Source organism: Ooceraea biroi, chromosome 5 (assembly GCF_003672135.1).
Source record: "Ooceraea biroi isolate clonal line C1 chromosome 5, Obir_v5.4, whole genome shotgun sequence".
NCBI lineage: Eukaryota > Metazoa > Arthropoda > Insecta > Hymenoptera > Formicidae > Ooceraea > Ooceraea biroi.
In genome coordinates this window covers 3025480-3044183 of record NC_039510.1, presented here as the reverse complement: position 1 = coordinate 3044183, position 18704 = coordinate 3025480, and the positions used below count along the sequence as shown (strand labels likewise).

The window sequence follows — 18704 nt, the reverse complement described above, 5'->3', positions numbered from 1 at the left end:
TTTCTTGCACCGTCATGGGCACAACTGCACATTGACCAAGATTACAAATGGATTGAAATGGACGACCACTTGTAAACTTTATCTATGTGTAGTTAGATGCCCACAGTGTTTTACTCCGTTCACAACTAGTATGCCACGATTGTTTCTTCTTGTAAACCTTAAATTCTTGTTCTTGATTTGATACAGCATAAGAGATCCATCGTTGTAGCCAGACACAGGAAACTCATCTTTTTATTCTTGCACGCTTTGCTGACGTAACATGCATTGAGCAATGTTTCATCACTGAGAGTAAACACTTGCCTCTGCAAGGTGTGTCTAGTGACTGCCATGTGGTCTTGATAAGTTCAACAACAGAGTAATGACAGATTTTTCATTTTCCAGAGGTAATCTGTACGTCCGTCTGGCAAATACACGGATTTTCAGAATATCGGAACGCAGCCAGAGATGAAACGTATGTGTCTTGCCATCCCTCGATTGCCAAGTTTTCAATGTTACAGGTAAGAGTGATCGAGGAGCAAAGAGCAAAATTTATTTCGGCAAAGATACGCGTATCGAAATACAATAACAAGAGAAAGGAAATATATCCGTAATGTTATAGTTTTCCTGAATTATTTTGCACAATTTGTGCAAAGTATAGAGAGCGGGTCTCTCTCTTTTTGCCTTCAAGCATGTTGACAAACGTTTATACCTTAGGACACAATCGGCGAAACGTTACGTCAACACAATGGCACAGCATCCACTAATCGCAGTGTGTCAAATGCGATCGACGGCTGACAAGGTAAAAAACTTGCAAGTTGTGAGTGAACTGACAGCTGAGGCGAAACGCAGATCAGCCGCAGTACGTATATCTGGCACGATAAATATGCCCTACAATATTTATATATTTATTATATGTAGAAATTTATTATATGTAGTTTAATGTATACAATTTCTCTTTTGCAGATGGCATTCTTTCCTGAAGCTTGCGATTACTTGGCGGATAACAAAAAGGATACCGTCGCCATGGCTGAACCTTTAACCGGCCAGACGGTGACGTCTTACAAAGAGATCGCTATCAAAAATGATATCTGGTTATCCATGGGCGGAATTCACGAAGCTGTAAATTTCTTTTCTCATTTGATTAATGCGCACAAATTACCAAAGCCTACAGAATAATTGTTTTCTTTTTTTTTCTTGAATGGAAGAACACATTAATTGTTTCAGTCAGATAAGACGGAAAAGATTAACAATACGCACATAGTGATAAGTAACACGGGACAATTGATGGCTGCCTACAGAAAGTTGCATCTGTTCGACATGGATAACAAAGATACTGGAGTGCGTCTGATGGAATCAGATTATGTACTAAAGGGGACCGAGATTGTGCCACCTGTGCCTACGCCGATCGGCAAGCTCGCGCTCAGCATTGTATCCTTGATTGAAACATCAGTTCCTTTTCAGTCTAGAGTCTAGAATTATGGAATTAATGATTTGACTTGACAAAAAGGAGTTCAGTGTTACGACATGCGGTTCCCCGAGTTGTCCCTGACTTTACGGAACATGGGAGCGGAGATTCTCACGTATCCGTCAGCGTTCACGTACCAGACTGGTGCGGCGCACTGGGAGGTGATACTGCGAACGCGCGCTATAGAGAACCAGTGTTACGTCGTGGCCGCGGCTCAAACGGGCGCGCACAACAAGAAGAGAGTGAGCTGGGGACACGCTATGGTAGATGCTTTCTTCAGGATTTCCCGTCTTGAGAATCGCGTCGAGTTACGTATTAATATAAATTCGAATCGATCACTTTTCTTCTCAGGTTGTGGACCCTTGGGGCACCGTTGTGGCACAATGCGCGGAGAAGACGGGTGTAGCTGTGACGGAGATCGATTTAGCGATATTAGAAAATGTTCGGAAAAACATGCCATGTGAGGAACATCGCCGCACCGATTTGTACCCCAAAATGCAATGTTAAGCCTAAAAAACTAAATTCCTAGACGTTTGTAACTTTTTCTTTTCAACATGACACTTCTAGCTCTCAAAAGCATTCCCTCCTGCAAAGGAGTTGCTGGTCTTTCAATTGTACAGTCGTGACAAATTCACGGAGTGCAGAGTGTTAAGAAACAACGAGATTTAATACGTAAATCCTATTTTATTGCAATTTATTGTTACAATCACGCGCCATTTCAAGTATAAATTTATTCAAGTGTAGAAACATAAATGTACATAAGAATCTAATGCGTCGGAAATAAAGATGGAATTTTATTCTCGAGATTGTGCAAACTGTCGGAATCCTCAAGTATCACTCTTGACAGATTTTATCATTACGCTTTATCGTTTCACTTTGCTTTCTAATGAAACATGAGCTCAGTTACGTTAACGCACAGAAATAAATAGAATCCTTATAACGATAACTCTCTGTCAGAGATCAATCAATTTGTTTTGCCTTGATGATATATACCATCAGTTACATCCGATTTGGATTGAATGCCCATCAATTCGGCATCTACTCCCTGTAGCGCCCAGTTATGCTCACAAATCTCCAGTGCTTCCCACTCGGACTTGAAAGCCGCTTTTGGATCGGGTGGCATGGACATCGCAGCACCTGACACTTGATCCTGCAAGAGCCTCGAGGTATCCGCGGCGTTATTCTCACCGAGCACGAGCGTGTAAATGGATCTCAAGCCAAATACATTGAGAAAGTACCACGAAGCCGAAGAGACCCACGCAGCGTCCAAAGTAACCAACTCTATGCCTCGTTGTAACATTGGCTTGAACCTCAGCGTCAATGGGAAAGGCACTTTGGCTGAATCAATCAAAATAAGAATTTTCAAACTTTTGAATCAATCTTAAAGGATACAAGTGGCATTAGATTGAAAGGTATGAATACCTTTGATAATGCATAATTATACATACTTGTTACAAATCCAGAAAACATCCAGTTGATCCAACCTCCGATCAGTACCATAGGCAAAACATTGGTCACGTTTCCCTTGAGCATGTCAGTCATCATATTTGGATCGGTCATGGGATTTTGAGAGACAGGAGCACGCTTCTGAGTCTTGAAGTATCCCGTCTCTTCGTTATTGAAAAAGTGTCTCCTAGTCATAAAAGCTACCTTTGGTATGTACTGTCCATTCTCTCTGAGCAGTCTGGAGCGTATCATGACTTGACTGTAAAATAATGATCAATCGATTACAGTCAGATTACAGTGTGTGTACGTATTGATAATAGAGTTTCGAGAAAAGGAACAATCTCAAGAGAGAAAAATCATTTCGTCTTTACCTGTCTTGCACCTGATGTACCTCGACCTTCTTTTGCGAGGCGAGCAGGATCGACACGTAATGACGTATTATTCCAACGAGAAACGTGATCACCACTATGGGTAGAAACACCCAGCCTCGAATATTTGGATCCAGCAGTAACTCGGCCATGTCGTGGCTGTGTTTCTACCCTACGAATTTACTCGCGAGAATCAAAAGATGCAGGACGACGCGCAGCAAGGTTCATCGTCTGACAATTATTGGTTACACAACCTTAGATTACGTGTGTACCTCGAGACTAGCTTTCGCGCAGTCGAAACGAACCGCGTATCCGATCTCCGTTTACCGATTGGTCGACTCCAGGTGTCGTGCACATGAGCGTAGCTCTTAAATTGGTCGTCCAGTCCAATCGTATCGACCGTATCGGAGCAGACAGTAGACCATCCTTGCTTTCAGCGACAGCTGATTTATAATTTATAATACAAGATTCATATAGATTTACAGGAAACATGTTGATGTATTTTAATACGTAGGATATGGGGCCGCAACGTTCAAAATACCGATCAGCGACAATTACACGGTAATTCTAATTTATATAAGTATTCATTGCGCTTTGATGTTTTCCTTGTTTTTTTTGGTTTTTTTAAGCCGGCAAATTGTATTTTGTAAAATACCATCAAAACTGTCATGATGTCGTATCAAGTTAACGTAAAAAACCCACGACGAATTTATTGAGTATTCAATTAATTTTATTACCACAGATTTTAAAAGATGGCTCATATCAATCAAGGCCGAGGAGGAGGAGAGCTGGTGGACCTCTTGACCAAGTTTCATAACATCTCGAATAAACTGAAAAAGTACATGGATACCTTTAGTTGTATTCCTTTGATAAGAAACATGCGTTGTAAAAATCATTTTATGTCAATCCCATTTTTAACATGTTGATATTTGTTCGTGTCAATCTCTTAGACGTTTTCTGAGGAAGCCAAACGTCGCGGAGGCGTGTGACCAATTTAGTGAGTATACTTGAGATGTATATTTTCTGTGTATCTACAGTAAATGTACAATCGATATCGTAGTCGTTTCGCGATGATTAGCATGAGTATAATTAACATTAGTATTTGCGTAGGTGCTTTAGCTAACGAATGCGAGCAGAGGGAATTGTGGCAGTACGCAGGCTTGTGCTGGTTGGCAGCTGCTAGGTGTCAAGGCACGTTAGAAAATGGCACTTCGGAAATCAATCTTCTGGTGAAGGCGGGAAGACAGTTTCTTACAGCTGAAAAGAAAGATAACGACATAAGATGCCCTTCCATAGGCCAAGAAAATATACAGGTTTTTATATGAGCTTTGTAAGAAGAGAAAGACCAAAGAACAAGAGCCACAAACAGTCGGTGCGTTTCTTTCTCTTTCTCTCACAGGCAGCTGTGAGTTGTTTCGGCCACTCGACGATAAGATGCAGCAACCAATCGGGATTTAATGCTATTTCCGCGGGTTTGTCGGTCGAGTTAGCATTAGCACTGGGTCCAAGTCCCGCTGGTATTCAACAGCTGCGCAAAGCAATCGACACCTTTCCCACCTCTAAAGCTATCGATACTTTGGTATCTTTCCACATAAGTCAAGGTTGGCTCCTATTTCGCATTCGTAATTGTTGAAAGTTGAGAGAGAGAGTAAACGAACGAGAGAGAGACGTTACAGCGCTTCTTCATTTTATTCTCGCAGGAGATTACGTGGCCGCGCTGCAAATTCTCAGTGAATTTGTGGAATTTGTAGAAGCTTACGTAGCGGCCGGTGCCAGAGGAAACTACAACGCTATTCTGCATAGGTACTCGTAACGATGTCTTTATCTATGATGATATATCTTTAAGGAGATCCTGGAGTCTGTATTACCGACGGAATGAGTGATATTTTTTAATAGATCTTTTCTAGATTGGTTACGCAGAACCCTTCGTAAAACCCTTTTGCACGAAAAGGATTTATTGTTTTGTGCAATCAAAAAACAGTAGCAATGCAATAAAGTTCATGGTAAAACAGACGACCGAGGATCCCCTTAATAATAAAAAAAATCAGACGTGGCATTTATAACGATATTGATGATTAGGTGCGAAGTGACGCGAGTGCTTTTATTACTTATTCTTCAGCCGTCACCACAAAGATTAACACCTTCACTCGCTCAGGTTCTCGAAAAGTACGCATGGGCGGAAGAGAACGTGAACAATGGTAAAATCCTTGTATTTTTAATTTGACAATTTATCACGAGATACTACTAATCATGCGCTCGTAATGAAAGCACATTCCGAGTCGGACGTCGAATCAATTTACGATTACTCTGTTGCAGCTAACATGAGCGAAGATGAATTGTTATTGCTGCAATCCCTGGTTCTAGCGTGCCAATCTCACGATCATCAAGCGGTGCTGGAACTCGAGAATGAATTGTATCCTTACTTGAACGCGGAGCAAAAGGAATTATTACACAAATTGATATTAGCGCTATCGATACAGTAAATATATTTGCCATGTATATCGTAAGAAATCGCGCGAATTTTCTTTTGTGATTCGCGATCAATGTTTTTCTTTTGATTTTTATTCATCGTTGATTTTGTCTTTAGTCTTTAGTCGCTGTTTGATTGTATATCGTACTCTGTAACGGAGATTGAGAATTAGGCCACATTCCGCGAGGTATTCGATGAGTGGAATAGTCCCAAGTCGCTTCTCAGGAGCCCGTCCTTTTTTTCCCATTTTACATGATTACGTTATTAGTCGGCTGAAAACAGGTTCCTGCGGCTAAACGTGGGATTGCTCAACCACGACGCCGACGATGAGCCGCGCTTTTACTCATCCAGTAATAGTATCTAGTAAATAGCGAAAATGCGGTCGGTGCGAGATGGTTTGTCGCTTCTCCCGATCTCGTTCGCGGAGTGGCAAGGATAGCGCGTGACGCGAAAGGAGGAAGAGAAAGAAGAGGAGGAGGAGGAGGTACTCTTTAGATGAGAATCGTGAAATGACTGTGCCGAGCGAAGCACAAGGTTGGAAGGAAGGGCACAGTGTGCGTGCTGGTATGGAAGAGAAGAGGGGATGTCTCGCGCGTACCACGTTATACCAAAGTCTCTCGTTCCTCGACGGCACGGCTAGCGATTCAAGTCAGTCTCCATAATCGCGCGAAAGTGACGTGGGCTTCGGATTCAAGTCGAACATCGCCTCCGTCAAATCGTTTAATCAAACCGAAATCTCAGACCGAGGTAACGATCTTTCCTCTTTCTATCGTTTTTCTGTCGCGTTCTATCCAAAAATGAGACACGTACAATAGGATACGGTACATGTACGGTATATGTATCGTAATTAAAAATTCGACGACGAGACGAGAGATCTCAACGCTTCTTCGTCAGTCAGACTCGAGTGACAGAAAAATTCCCCGATGCGCGAACAATCTCTCGTAAGCCGACAGTGAAAACATCGTTTCCAAGGACGCGCATTAATTTCTCGATTCGAGATCTTCGAGGAGAAAATTTCTCGTTTTCAAGATATTCACGCGTTGTGCTAATGCTGCAAGTATTCAAACCGAAATGATAATTAATCGGCCCTGAGTGTAAGTTGCATTCATTATGATCGAAGCCTTGTTACAAGGCTAAATGAGTGTCCATGCAACCTCGAGTACCGTTAAGTATTTGACTTGGCTTGGGAGAGTTTGAGTTTTGCGAGCTTAATGTACGAAGAATAATTCTTTCTAACAAATCTCACATTCTTTCTTGCGCAATATGATATACTTGAATATATTGAGTTCTAACAAAAGTCCGTAGCGTTATTTTAGTGAAATTCCAAGATAAAATTATTATATATATATGTATATATTTAATTTTAATTTAATTTAATTTAATCACACTAATAAGTAATCCTTTTAGTATAATACATTATTAGACATTATCATAGGCATCAGATTAACATATTTCATATAAAATATTATGCGTTTCAATTACATTTGCCATCTTTGTAGTAACTACATGATTCCATCTTCTCAGAATATGTAATCTTTTTTCATTAAAAAAAATTAAACAACGTTACAGCCTTTTGTTACAATCCAATATTATGTATATATGACATGTACATATACACATACACATACACGCATACACACATGTACAAATTCGAAATATTAGAAATAAAAAAACAAAGTTGTACGTTCGTTTCTCATTTTTGATCGCATGTAGCAAGAATATATAGGACATTGCCGCAACAATGATCTACCACGTGTTTCGACGACCTTGAACTCTCGTCGCTCACTGGAACGAGGGTGAATGCCCCAGACACCTGCGCTCCCCGACGTGCAAGTGTGCGTCTCTAGCGATAAAAATTCGGCCCATATATCCATTCGAGAATACGAATCTTTTTTCAATGTCTTTTTTCTGAAAGAGAGTTTTTGATACGAAAGCAGAGAGAGAGAGAGAGAAATCAAATTTTTTCTTATCAGAAAGATGACTGGAGAGTGGAGGACCATTTTCGTAACCGGAGGTGCTGGTTACATCGGCAGCCACTGCATCGTCGAGCTTCTCGAGTGCGGATACGACGTGGTGGCTATAGACAATTTCGCAAACAGCGTAACGGAAACCGACGGCGAGTCCGCGGCGCTGAAAAGGGTCGAGCAAATAACGGGAAGAAAGTCACGTTTTACAACTGCGATCTGCTTGACAGAGAGAAGCTCGAGACCGTGTTCAACGAGGTACGTCAGGAGTTTGTCATCGTCCGTTGAATGCACATTCACTTTTTTTTGTTATGATTATTCGCTACATTATATAACAGCGTAAAATTTGTAAAGCTGATTCTTCTTCAGAACGCGTATGAAAAGCAATTTGCTCTTTTCAGCACAAGATAGATTGCGTGATACACTTTGCCGCTATTAAAGCAGTCGGTGAATCGATGCAGGTTCCGCTTCATTATTATCGAAATAACATAATAGGCGCCATTAATCTACTAGAGGTAAAAAGAATATATTATAGAGAGCGAGTGTGCTTCCTGACTGTTTTCGTAATCTCCTCTCATTTGCAGGTGATGAAAGCGTCTGGTTGCTTTCAACTGGTGTTCAGTAGCTCCTGCACGGTATACGGCGAGCCTACGGAATTGCCGATTACGGAAGAGCACGAAACCGGCAATATCACCAACGTGTACGGTCGAACCAAGTATTTCATCGAAGAGATGCTCAAGGATATATCTCGAGCGGAAAAGGTTCGTAGAAAAATTATCCGACGTTCATACGAATTTGTCTCTTTCTTGGTGTTTTCCATTTTTTATCACGTGCATGGGAATTTCTGTTTTTTTTTTTTTTTTAACAGAGCTGGAACATAATATCGTTAAGATACTTCAACCCGGTAGGAGCTCATTGTAGCGGATTGATCGGCGAGGATCCCACGAAGCCATTCACGAATCTGATGCCGTACATCGCTCAAGTCGCTTTGAGACACAAGTCAGAACTGACAATATTCGGCGGCGATTATCCTACGAACGATGGTACAGGTAATGTCACGTTTCTTTCCTTTTTTCCGTAATGTTAAAATAAATAACGTAGAATAATCTCAGCTCATTGACTCGATACGCTTCGATCGCCAGGTGTTCGCGATTACGTTCACGTTATGGATCTAGCGACCGGTCACGTGGCGGCGTTAAACGCTCTGCATAGACAGCATCTGAGACTAAAAATTTACAACTTGGGCACCGGCAACGGTGTAACCGTGTTGGAATTGATAAAAACATTCGAGAAGGTCACCGGCACTACCGTGCCGTTCGTCATAAAGGAGCGAAGAGAGGGTGACATCGTGTCGATGTACGCTAACACGGATTTGGCGAAGAAGGAACTAGGATGGACAGCGAAATACAGTGTCGAACAAATGTGTGAGTAAAGTCGCGTTTCACGTCGAACGAGTGAGTTAGCCTCGTCTATAACAAGCGTTGACAAACGTTGCAGGTCAAGATTTCTGGAGGTGGCAAACGATGAATCCACATGGATACCGCGCTTTATTGAAGAACGGTCTCAACGAACATCCGAATAACGCGATGTAACGTTGCGACGAGTCGTTGCGTACAACCGTCGAAGATAAATGCGAATAATTTATAATAAAGGATCGAGACACGCGCTGTCTCTCGTAAGTTACGTATATATCTATAATACTGTAAATTTTCGCAGGGAGGCCTACCGACTTTTACTACGAAATTACATTTTACTACGAAATTTCGTCTTTATCCTTCTCACTTTTCGCTTTGCAGTCCGTGTCATTTCCGTTGATGATTTGTGCGCCACGTAGGATTTTATAAAGCGACAGATGCTGAAACTTTAAGATCTCCAGACCCCAACTTGTCCATCCAGGCAGCAAGTACCTCGCAAAAATTTCTAGGCATTTCGGCTCATCCGGCAGATACTCCTTAATGATTTCTGAGGATCAGAAGCAAGCAAATTTCTCATCAAATCATGATACCACGACCGATCATGTCAGATCTGTATATGTATGCAAAATATACTCTTCGTTTAAGTTTTTAAGTTATATCGGCGCACCTGTCAGAGGTGGTTTGTGGGAATGTACCGCGCTAGGTACACTGATTATCAGTTTGCCATCAGGAATAGCGAATTTCTCCCTTTTCAATGTAGATCCCAGTACCAGTAATTCAAAAGGTTGTTTTCCAGGTGCCGAATTAAAATTACATATGGTGTTGCCTGCCTGTGTGACCTATAAAAGAAAAAAAAGTATCACGTACGGAATAATCGCTTCTCCTTGACGCTTTACTTGAGGCAAATTGCATCATTGGTCTTGGTCTCGTCACGCATTAGAGATAAGACTCTCGCTTACTTTGACCCAGTACCACTTGGCTGTATAAGTGATACCCCAGGACGGAAATATCTCGTTGAAGATACTGTTCAAGTTATTGGACGAGTTGGTACACCATACAGCCACGATACCATTGGAACGCAACAGTTTCCCTATCGGTATCTTGATCAATTCCTCGTTGTACATCATCTTGTAGCTGCAAGACCAACGAAACACAATCGTATATCTGTATATACGCGATACCCATGTCTATACCTGCACCGACGCCTATCCCTTTGCGCGCGTGAAATTAGGAACTTAAGGGGAAGCTGGAGTCGTTTGTATTACTGATGGAATGAGTGATTTGTTGTAATAGATCTTTTCATTGGTTGCACAAACTGTACAACTATATATTATGCATATTATCGGGTACGAGGCAAGCTACAAGGTAATAAAACTGTAATTTTTGAAATTGTTTTTTGTTTTTAACATAGAGTCCAGTCTATTGACATTTCTGTGTATCGTAATTGTAGAAAAGGATTTGTTGTTCCGTGCAACCAACAAACAGTAACAATGGAATTAAATGATGATGAAAAAACAGACGACTTGAGGATCCCCTTAAAAAGGATTTAGATCTGCAAAGGGATATCAGGTTTCGGACATACTTTACGGACATGCTGAGATCTTGCTTTTTTACCAGTTGATAACGATTCATGCAATCATCACCTAGCTTCGGCACACTTCATCTTTTTCCTTCTGATGGACTTGTTCCACCAAGGTGGGTCCAACAGTATGAAATCGTACTGATTATTCAGATCCATCTTCTTCTCCATGTCTCTAACGTCGTAGCAATAAAATGTACATTTTCTTGGGAATACGTATTTCTTATCGTGGGCCTCCGATATGATAGCGTCGTTCGTGTCGTTGGATCCATACAAGTTCTCATCTCTGATACAGTAGGTATCCTGATAAAATTTCTGAGACGCCAAGCGTGCCGCTTTGTTGTTGTCGGAGATTACATCGGCCTCAGAAAAGATCCTTTTCGCTTTCGCGGCGGACATCATGGAAGCAAACGCTTTCTCGACTCGACTGACCTGTCGCAAGAATCGTTGTTCGTACACAATGTCAAAGCGCGATCCTTACTCAGATTGCATTAAATAGATTCTTATTTATATGCACATACAATTGTGAATGTTAGATTTACGTTCCTAGACTTACTTCTTCCAAATCCTCCTGCGGCAACAGCCGCGAACGCTTTCTCTTCCTTTTACCGTGTAACACGACGGTATCCTCGGTATCGGTTTGCGCTATCTGATTTTGTCTCAGATACTGCGAATTAATGTCAAACAGCATTTCGTTGAACGCCAAAGCGCAAAATCCGTTACCGTTTGAAACTTGCTCGTACATCTCATTAACGTATCGCAAATGAGACACGATCCAACCTCCTTCGCTGGTGAAAAGGAGACTCATGTTGGATCAACGGATATGTTTCCCGTCATAGACACATTGCACGCGCAAAAATGCGACGCTGAAAAATGTTTGTCGCGTTATATTCCACAACAAAAACTCTCACCGTCGTACATCGGATCGTTCGAAAATTGTCAATTTCTTCATTAGCGTTACGAAACGCAGGTTATGGATGTTACGGAGGTTATAAACACCCATAGGTGCACATGCCAAACGCGCTGTAATTCGAATCGATCGTTCGCAATCGTTCGGTCGCAACTCGAGCGATACGCGTGCAACTTCAATTGCTCGATTCATTGGTCGCTATGGCAACTGTCACGCCGAATGGAGTCCTCGTATGGTCGTATCGTCGTATGTTCGCCGAGACAAACCGGATGATTTCGATAATGGTCTTTACTAGTGTTTTGGCAAACTACGTCGGAGCACATGCCGCAGGATTCGGATAAATGGCGTAAAGATACGGTAAAAATATAAATCGAAGAACTGACTTTTTTTAGATAAATTATGTTTATTTATTAATATGGTATGTAATGCCACAGCAAACTATATTATAAACACACACACACATACGCGCACGTATACATATAATACACACGCATACATATCGGTTGTACAATTTGTGAGGAATAATTATGAAAGTGTTTTCATGCAATCTGAATGTTTCCCATTATCCTCAACAATTATCGCAAAGAAAAAGGAAATATACTTGCATCCAAGTATATGATATTCCCGAAAGCGACACGTGAAAGAAATTCCTGAGGGAAAAGTTGCCAAGCACGAAAATTACTTGTTGCAACGTGACTTAGCATTTGAACTCAAACGTTTGAAAAAAATGTAAAAATAATAAGATGGTTGATTCAAAATGGATGAATTTGCTTAAGTAATCTATATACTCGAACGTTGGCACGATTTTATCGTGCTTATGTTTGTTCAACATGCATATGAAAGAAAAAAGAAAAACTCGTATAATATACATATAAATCGCAATAAATTCCATTCGCAAATAAAAATGTGTGTCACTAAGTCATACGTCATGTTAAATCAATAATACAAAAAAGGGAGTTGAAGTATAAAAGTAGTTTTATACTATAGAGAACAACTTTCTGCAAGAAAGTTTAAAAATCTCTAAGGAATTTATGCCAGAGTATTCATTTTCTAAGATACGTACTTTGTCATTGTTGCGAGTAAAGAGGAGAGTGACAGAAAAGAAATCCAAAAGAAAAATTAGAAAAGGCTGTAAAGGAATAACAATGATAATATTGTTGATGATGATGATGATGATGAAATAATAGTAATAATAATAATAATTGCATTGCGCAAGATTCGTAAAAATGAACGCAATATTGTCTAACTAAATACTACTAAATACGCAATATTCGTCATCAAACTATCTCGTTACTATAAATGACGTCAGGTGCAGGTGCACAATAATGTAATGAGAAAATTTGAATGTGTAAAAATATCGAACATGTTATTCAAATAAGTGCGCAAAGAATATCTCAATAATCCAAGAAAAAATATAATAATAATTATAATAATCCAAATTGCATCTTGTTGAAATCGACATGACCGTCGAAACAACAATGTCGAAAATAGTGTAGTTTTATTCTTTTTCTGTTTCTTTATTGAAAATTATCACAAGTCAAAAACATTGACTCGCAAACAAAGGAAAATAAATGCGAAAATAATCCGCATTATATTAAATTCTCTAAAGTTCTCTGTAAAAAAATCCGTGTTGATATTTGCAACTGCGAATTTCTGGACTTTGTTAAATGCCTCGCAAAATTGATATTTTATTACGTATGAGAGAAAAATGAAAAAGAGAGAGAAAGAGAGTAAGAGAGGAGGGAAAAAAAAGAAAATTAACTACTCTCACGTATCGTCGTCGAAGATTCGTTGACTATCCGTTGACTAGAATAACTCGTACCAAAAATCCTCTCGCTTGATCAATGAATTTTCTCTCCCAGTTCGATTAATCTCTATCGATCGTACCTCTACGTATGCTTCGACCGGCCTATATGCAAAAAGAATGACAATCTATCGGTGCATTGGTGGCCGCACATATTGCACGTGTAGGGATCATTGAAACCGTGATAACCCATGTGCACGCTGTACATGGCCGCGTCGCCGAATGCGATCTCACAGTAGTAGCAAATAAGTCGGTTGTCGGTTAAACTGGCAATGGTTCTCCTGTCATCCTCGATCTTGTCGTATGAACAGTTCTTTCGTTCTTTCGTTCCAACGGTCGTAGACTCAAAGAATTCGGCATCATTCGCTGGTTCTTCGTATTTCTCCACGAGGCGACGGTCCAATTTGACCGCTTTACCTTTGCGTCTGTTGGAGCTTATAGTTCTCTCTGGTAAATCGGTAATCGACAGCTCAAGATGAAACTGATTCTTCCTGATCACATCCGTCTTGCGGAGATCCAACGGTGCATTCGTAGATTTATCCTCGCGAGCCTCGATCGGAGGGAGCCTCGACGTTACGAATGCCGATGATCCTTCAATGGTATCGTTCGCGTTCCCGTTCGCGTAAGTCTCGGATTTGTCGTTATCGTTGTCGTCAGTCCCGTCGAAACAAGTCATAGCGAGATTTTGGACGAACGAGCCCGGCACCACAAGATTACCAAGATTGTAGTTCATTTTCTTCGTGTACTCGAGTAACACGTCGGACCGCTGCGCGTAATCGGCCGCAGTCCCTCGCACGTCCTCGCGAAAGAGAAGGTTCGACAGATTGAACGCGGCGACCAGATCGCTATAAGGAAACGTCACGATCGATCGATTCTGATTCATGGCACTTTGACTGCCGCCGGCTGTGTCATTCGTCGTGCCATTAGTCGTGCTCGTAGCTAGAGAATGAGCGGCGACTGGCGATTCAAGCGGCGAGACCGGAGAGATTGGCCCGGCTGAGCCGGACTGATCGTCGTTGGTCGTCGTCACGTCCTCATTCTGGTCCGACTCATCCCGTTTCTTATCGGAGGGTCTTTGCTTAGGTCCGCGTTTCGTGCCATACACATCGATTATCGACAGCGGATTCGGCGAGCCGTCCGCGTTCAGCACCACCGCCGGTTCATGCCCCTTCTTTCGTAGGTGCTTCTTCAGCGCGTTGCAGAACTTGGTCTTGTAGGTGCAGTTGGCGCATCTGTACGGATAGACGTTGGAGTGTTTCTTCAGGTGACTGGTCAGCATCGACTTACTGACGCACGTGTACGAACACTTCTTGCACTTGAACGGTTTGGAGCCGTCGTGGACGCTCAACCAATGGTGGTTCATGTGATGCTTGTACTTGGTAACGAAAGAACACTTGGGGCAAGTAAAGCCCTTAATATGGCAGCGCATGTGCTCCCAGTATTCCATCTTCGTGTTGGCCACGTAGTTGCACTGTTTGCAGCATTTACCTTCTCGGAAGCTTTTCACCTGCTTCTTGACGTCACCCTGCCAATCGACGCTAAAGTCACCAAGACCAATGGTCGATCGATCGATCTCGCGTTCCGCACGTTCTCTCAGCGTAGGAGAGTAGTCGTCCTCGTTTGAAGAGCGTTCGGTGGCGCGGTTCGGAAACCGCGCAAGGACGGCCCTCGGGGCTGCGTCGTTGTCGCGCTTCAACGTGCAACAGCTGATCAAGTGGTTGGTGAATTCCAATCTGAAAAAGTCGCAAACGACAAGTCGCGAACATTCGTCTTTGAATTCCAGCTGGAATCGAGAATGGATATCGGTTCGGCGTGCCGATGTACCGGTGCATCAATCGCGATACAGACTCGTTACGGAGGAATAAGGGAATGCCAAGTATTTCGTGTGACGCACGATAAAAATTTGCAATTGGAAATTATTCAGAAATACGGAAGATCGGTCTATTTCGACATCATATTCAATCGCGACTTTCCGCACAAATCGTACATCTGAACGAGGAATAAGAGATTCGATGCAGCGCTGATAGGAGAAAGCTAAATGATGTACCTATTGGACGTGCTGAAAGTACACATCGGACACTGCAGAGTGTCTCGCGGGACGTTGGTATCCACGCCGGACAGTCTCATGGCATCGGAGATGGATCGATTTAGTCGATATTCGTCCAAGATGTTTCGATGAGGCGTAAATTCTGTCGGCACGGTGCAGTCGTTACAAGCGGCTCGTGGACTGCATTCAGAGGTGGGCGATGAGCTGCAATCTGTCGTGGAATACGAATGTCCGGCCCAGAGTGAATCGTTGGCGTAACGGCCGGACGACACGCTAAGATTGTTATTGTTATCCTTTGCCAGCTCTTCTTTCTGCAAAAAATTTGTCAAATTCTGTTGAGAACTTTCTTAATTTTCTTCTTCGTCATATTTTATCTCTTTCCCACACGATGATAATCTTGAACAGTCTAGTCGTATATCGCTCGACTCGATTTTGCCCGTACGTGGAAAATGTATGCACAGAATAATTATAAGATTCACTCACCATTCCGTCATTCCAGGCGGACGTGGTAACCGTCGAATGAGGAGATCGTTGCTCCTGGATGAGCCGTTTCTGTTGTCGATTCGAAGTGTACGTCAGAGATTCGTCCATACTTCGATGCTCCTTCATCTCGTATCGAACGTCTTGTAAAGCAGAAGTGGAAATTCTTAAAGCTCGAACGAAATGGTAGGAATGGACAATACCAAGTATACGAAAAACAAGGTAGAAAACGGACTTTGGTATCTCCGCGCGTCTGAAAGTTGATCCGAAATATTCGAATAAAAGTCGATGAGGTTCCTTTCTCGACAGCTCGATAACGTGATTCAATAGCCGTTTTTTCTACTCTGACATTACAAATTCGGAATGAACGGTACTATCTTTCAACGAAGGTCGAACCGACGTAGTATTTCGAAATTCCAAGCGAGACATACACAAGATCATAACAATAAATAGAAAAACATCAAAGGATCGTTACGTTGGAAATTTCGATCGGCAAACGTTACGAGACGAAATGGATCACCTAAAATGAAAAGGAAGAAGAACTGACGAAAAACCAAACGAATCGACTCGACGCGATGTCCGCAGATAGTAAAACAAGATAGAACGACGGTACAAAATCATAAATTTTGATACGTAATACGTCGGATAAACAAAACGATCTGGAGAAAAAAGAAGAAAGAGAGAGAGAGAACTGCGAATGTCAAGTATTTGGCGTAATATAACGCACAGTAAAAATTCGCAATCAAAAATTATTCAGAAATACGAAAAATATCGGTCTATTTCGACATCATACTCAATCACGACTTTCCGTAATCGTAGATAATCCCGTAAACAAAAACATGCTAGAAATTATCCATCATTGATACGTGTTGTTTCATAGTGAATTACGTTCGAATTAATCAGACTATATCGCGGTATATCGTGCCAAATTTTCATCTTACTTATTTATTTACACAGTTTTTCTCTTTTTTTTTCTTTTTGACTTTTCTACAAATTTATAAGCTGCAAAACAAGACTCTTTCTTCAAGTGGAAAGAACAGAAAACGGTGATTCCAAACCTGTTTTAATCCGGATTTCAAGCGTCTTTTCACTCTTTTCCAGAGATTTCGATCCGCAGGAAAATCTCAAAGGATGTTCAGGACACCAAAGCACTCTCAGCACCGTCGATGTCGAGAAAGTGATTACCGCGATTACTTGTACAATATACGTTGTTCTCATAGACACTCAAACTCGAAAAACGAGTGCTAACTATAAAGCGATAAGACGAATAGACAATCGTGTCGCAAGTCTGAAAGAAGAATAGACGCTTATTGCGCGATGTCTTCCAAGGGCCAGTTACATTCCCTCCCTCAGTTCATCCGCCCAATCAGGCCCGTTACGCGGATTCATAGATGATTCGGCAATCGCTACTACCCTTCTCTTCCTTCTCTTCCCTCTCTTTTTCCTTATCACTAGCAATAGTTAGATTTTCTTATAATATTCTCGCTTATAGTATTTTTACATATTTATTATAATCGAAATATCACAAACATAAGAGTAATGTAAGGAAATACTACGTTGAAATTTGGGCAATAATTTATAATTTTATATTTACAATAGTTTTATTTACAAAACATATCACACGAAATAAGTTAATTTAAAAAATACATAATTATATACATAATTACAGACATCACAACTTGCAAAAATTTGATATTTACTGAGCCAAAAAAAGCAAATAAAAAAGTACAAAAACAAGTACCTATTAGTGTGTTAGATCTTGCGAACTGCAGCGAAGAAAAATTGTAAAGCTGTTGTCATAAAACCGTTAAGTTAATATTATCAGGCACACTTATATTAAATGTTTAGCTTAGTCTGCTCCTTTCAGATTTTAATAAAAATACATTCATTCGATTTATTTTTATACCGAAGATTTTGATAATTAATATCGTCGCTCGGATGTAGAAAAAATTAAATATAAAATTTTTGTGGAATGTATATTGGTCTTTAATATTTTAAGTCTGTTAGGAACTGTAAACGCACCGTCTAGGAATAATAAGTGCATCTGTATTCATCAGTGCTTGATTATGAGGATTAAACATTTCTCATTTAATTATTTTAGTTAGGTTCAAATGAGGACGGATTTCGATTAAATCTGGAATTTTCCCTAACCCTAGTTGCGATATTTCCGGAAAAAACTTCATCTCATGATCAGTATGATCATTTGATGAGAGTTTTGTATACCTTATATTTGAATTTTCTTATTGTGATTTTTAGTATCTGAAAATATTTGCACTCTTTATATATAGGAAATGTGAAATCTCACTAAAAGTGTTAATAGAGCAGATTAAGGAAATGAATGGAAAATTGCACCATATTAAATGTTATTTACAACAGGAAATTGAGGATGTAGCGCCCATTAAACTCAAAGATTTGCCTGCTTTGCCTTTCAAGGATAAAAAGTCTTTTATACCTTCCATTTCTAAAATTTCTAAAAAATGATGAATTTTCTTTCGACGGTATATCTTTTTCTTTGTATTTATTATTTTATTAATTCCATATTCCACTATCTTTAAGTGATTAGCTGAGAGAGCTAGATAGGAGGGATAAAAAAACTATAAAGCTAATAATTTTCATTTTCTTTGCATGTTTATCAAAAACAAGTTTTTTATACTTTTAGTAAGTAAAGATAATTTATGTCAAATAAATAAGCTGCATCCAGTGAAAACTGCCGTTTGTCATCAATCGTGTTTGGTGTTGTAATTTTGAAATCTACGGCACAACCCCCTGTCTACAGT

General features: G+C 40.7%; 5 protein-coding genes across 5 annotated transcripts; 2 read left to right on the top strand and 3 right to left on the bottom strand.

Annotated features, from left to right (window-relative positions):
• Positions 1 to 2246, top strand: LOC105287711 (deaminated glutathione amidase). The gene is given in 8 exon segments (XM_011353434.3): positions 1 to 309; positions 382 to 497; positions 694 to 838; positions 943 to 1098; positions 1204 to 1407; positions 1495 to 1707; positions 1796 to 1944; positions 1946 to 2246. Coding segments are annotated over 7 exon segments (948 nt in total). The 5' UTR covers positions 1 to 309; positions 382 to 444; the 3' UTR covers positions 1974 to 2246.
• Positions 2114 to 3524, bottom strand: LOC105287710 (ER membrane protein complex subunit 3). The gene is made up of 3 exons (XM_011353433.3): positions 3262 to 3524; positions 2893 to 3149; positions 2114 to 2782 (listed from the first exon to the last, which is right to left on the bottom strand). The coding sequence occupies exons 1-3, from the start codon at positions 3408 to 3410 to the stop codon at positions 2409 to 2411; spliced, it is 780 nt and encodes a 259-aa protein (XP_011351735.1). The 5' UTR covers positions 3411 to 3524; the 3' UTR covers positions 2114 to 2408.
• A 134-nt stretch (positions 3525 to 3658) lies between these two features.
• LOC105287393 (UDP-glucose 4-epimerase) lies at positions 3659 to 9449 on the top strand. The gene is given in 11 exon segments (XM_026969985.1): positions 3659 to 3819; positions 4001 to 4096; positions 4209 to 4255; positions 4369 to 4453; positions 7702 to 7877; positions 7880 to 7950; positions 8094 to 8207; positions 8277 to 8453; positions 8561 to 8741; positions 8835 to 9116; positions 9190 to 9449. Coding segments are annotated over 10 exon segments (1314 nt in total). The 5' UTR covers positions 3659 to 3819; positions 4001 to 4010; the 3' UTR covers positions 9285 to 9449.
• On the bottom strand, positions 9223 to 11797 carry LOC105287715 (methyltransferase-like protein 4). Its single transcript, XM_011353439.3, has 5 exons — positions 11243 to 11797; positions 10751 to 11118; positions 10067 to 10241; positions 9775 to 9946; positions 9223 to 9654 (listed from the first exon to the last, which is right to left on the bottom strand). The coding sequence occupies exons 1-5, from the start codon at positions 11492 to 11494 to the stop codon at positions 9446 to 9448; spliced, it is 1176 nt and encodes a 391-aa protein (XP_011351741.1). The 5' UTR covers positions 11495 to 11797; the 3' UTR covers positions 9223 to 9445.
• Positions 11798 to 12010: 213 nt separating this feature from the next.
• On the bottom strand, positions 12011 to 17569 carry LOC105287714 (protein hunchback). The gene is made up of 4 exons (XM_011353438.3): positions 16986 to 17569; positions 15931 to 16070; positions 15448 to 15758; positions 12011 to 15133 (listed from the first exon to the last, which is right to left on the bottom strand). The coding sequence occupies exons 1-4, from the start codon at positions 17143 to 17145 to the stop codon at positions 13486 to 13488; spliced, it is 2259 nt and encodes a 752-aa protein (XP_011351740.1). The 5' UTR covers positions 17146 to 17569; the 3' UTR covers positions 12011 to 13485.
• Between the last annotated feature and the right edge of the window lie 1135 nt (positions 17570 to 18704).

What these genes read in the sequence shown, in the direction of transcription:
- LOC105287710 (XM_011353433.3), bottom strand. Translation starts at nt 3,410, where the DNA reads ATGGCCGAGTTACTGCTGGATCCAAATATTCGAGGCTGGGTGTTTCTA. An exon ending in GTACATCAGGTGCAAGACAG is followed by an intron (nt 3,150 to 3,261) that starts GTAAAGACGAAA and finishes ATTATTTTACAG; the next exon opens with TCAAGTCATGATACGCTCCA. An exon ending in GTTTTCTGGATTTGTAACAA is followed by an intron (nt 2,783 to 2,892) that starts GTATGTATAATT and finishes TGATTGATTCAG; the next exon opens with CCAAAGTGCCTTTCCCATTG.
- LOC105287715 (XM_011353439.3), bottom strand. Translation starts at nt 11,494, where the DNA reads ATGAGTCTCCTTTTCACCAGCGAAGGAGGTTGGATCGTGTCTCATTTG. An exon ending in CGCAGGAGGATTTGGAAGAA is followed by an intron (nt 11,119 to 11,242) that starts GTAAGTCTAGGA and finishes TTCTTGCGACAG; the next exon opens with GTCAGTCGAGTCGAGAAAGC. An exon ending in ATGAAGTGTGCCGAAGCTAG is followed by an intron (nt 10,242 to 10,750) that starts GTGATGATTGCA and finishes TTGGTCTTGCAG; the next exon opens with CTACAAGATGATGTACAACG.
- LOC105287714 (XM_011353438.3), bottom strand. Translation starts at nt 17,145, where the DNA reads ATGAGAACAACGTATATTGTACAAGTAATCGCGGTAATCACTTTCTCG. An exon ending in CCGCCTGGAATGACGGAATG is followed by an intron (nt 15,759 to 15,930) that starts GTGAGTGAATCT and finishes AATTTTTTGCAG; the next exon opens with AAAGAAGAGCTGGCAAAGGA. An exon ending in ACTTTCAGCACGTCCAATAG is followed by an intron (nt 15,134 to 15,447) that starts GTACATCATTTA and finishes CGACTTTTTCAG; the next exon opens with ATTGGAATTCACCAACCACT.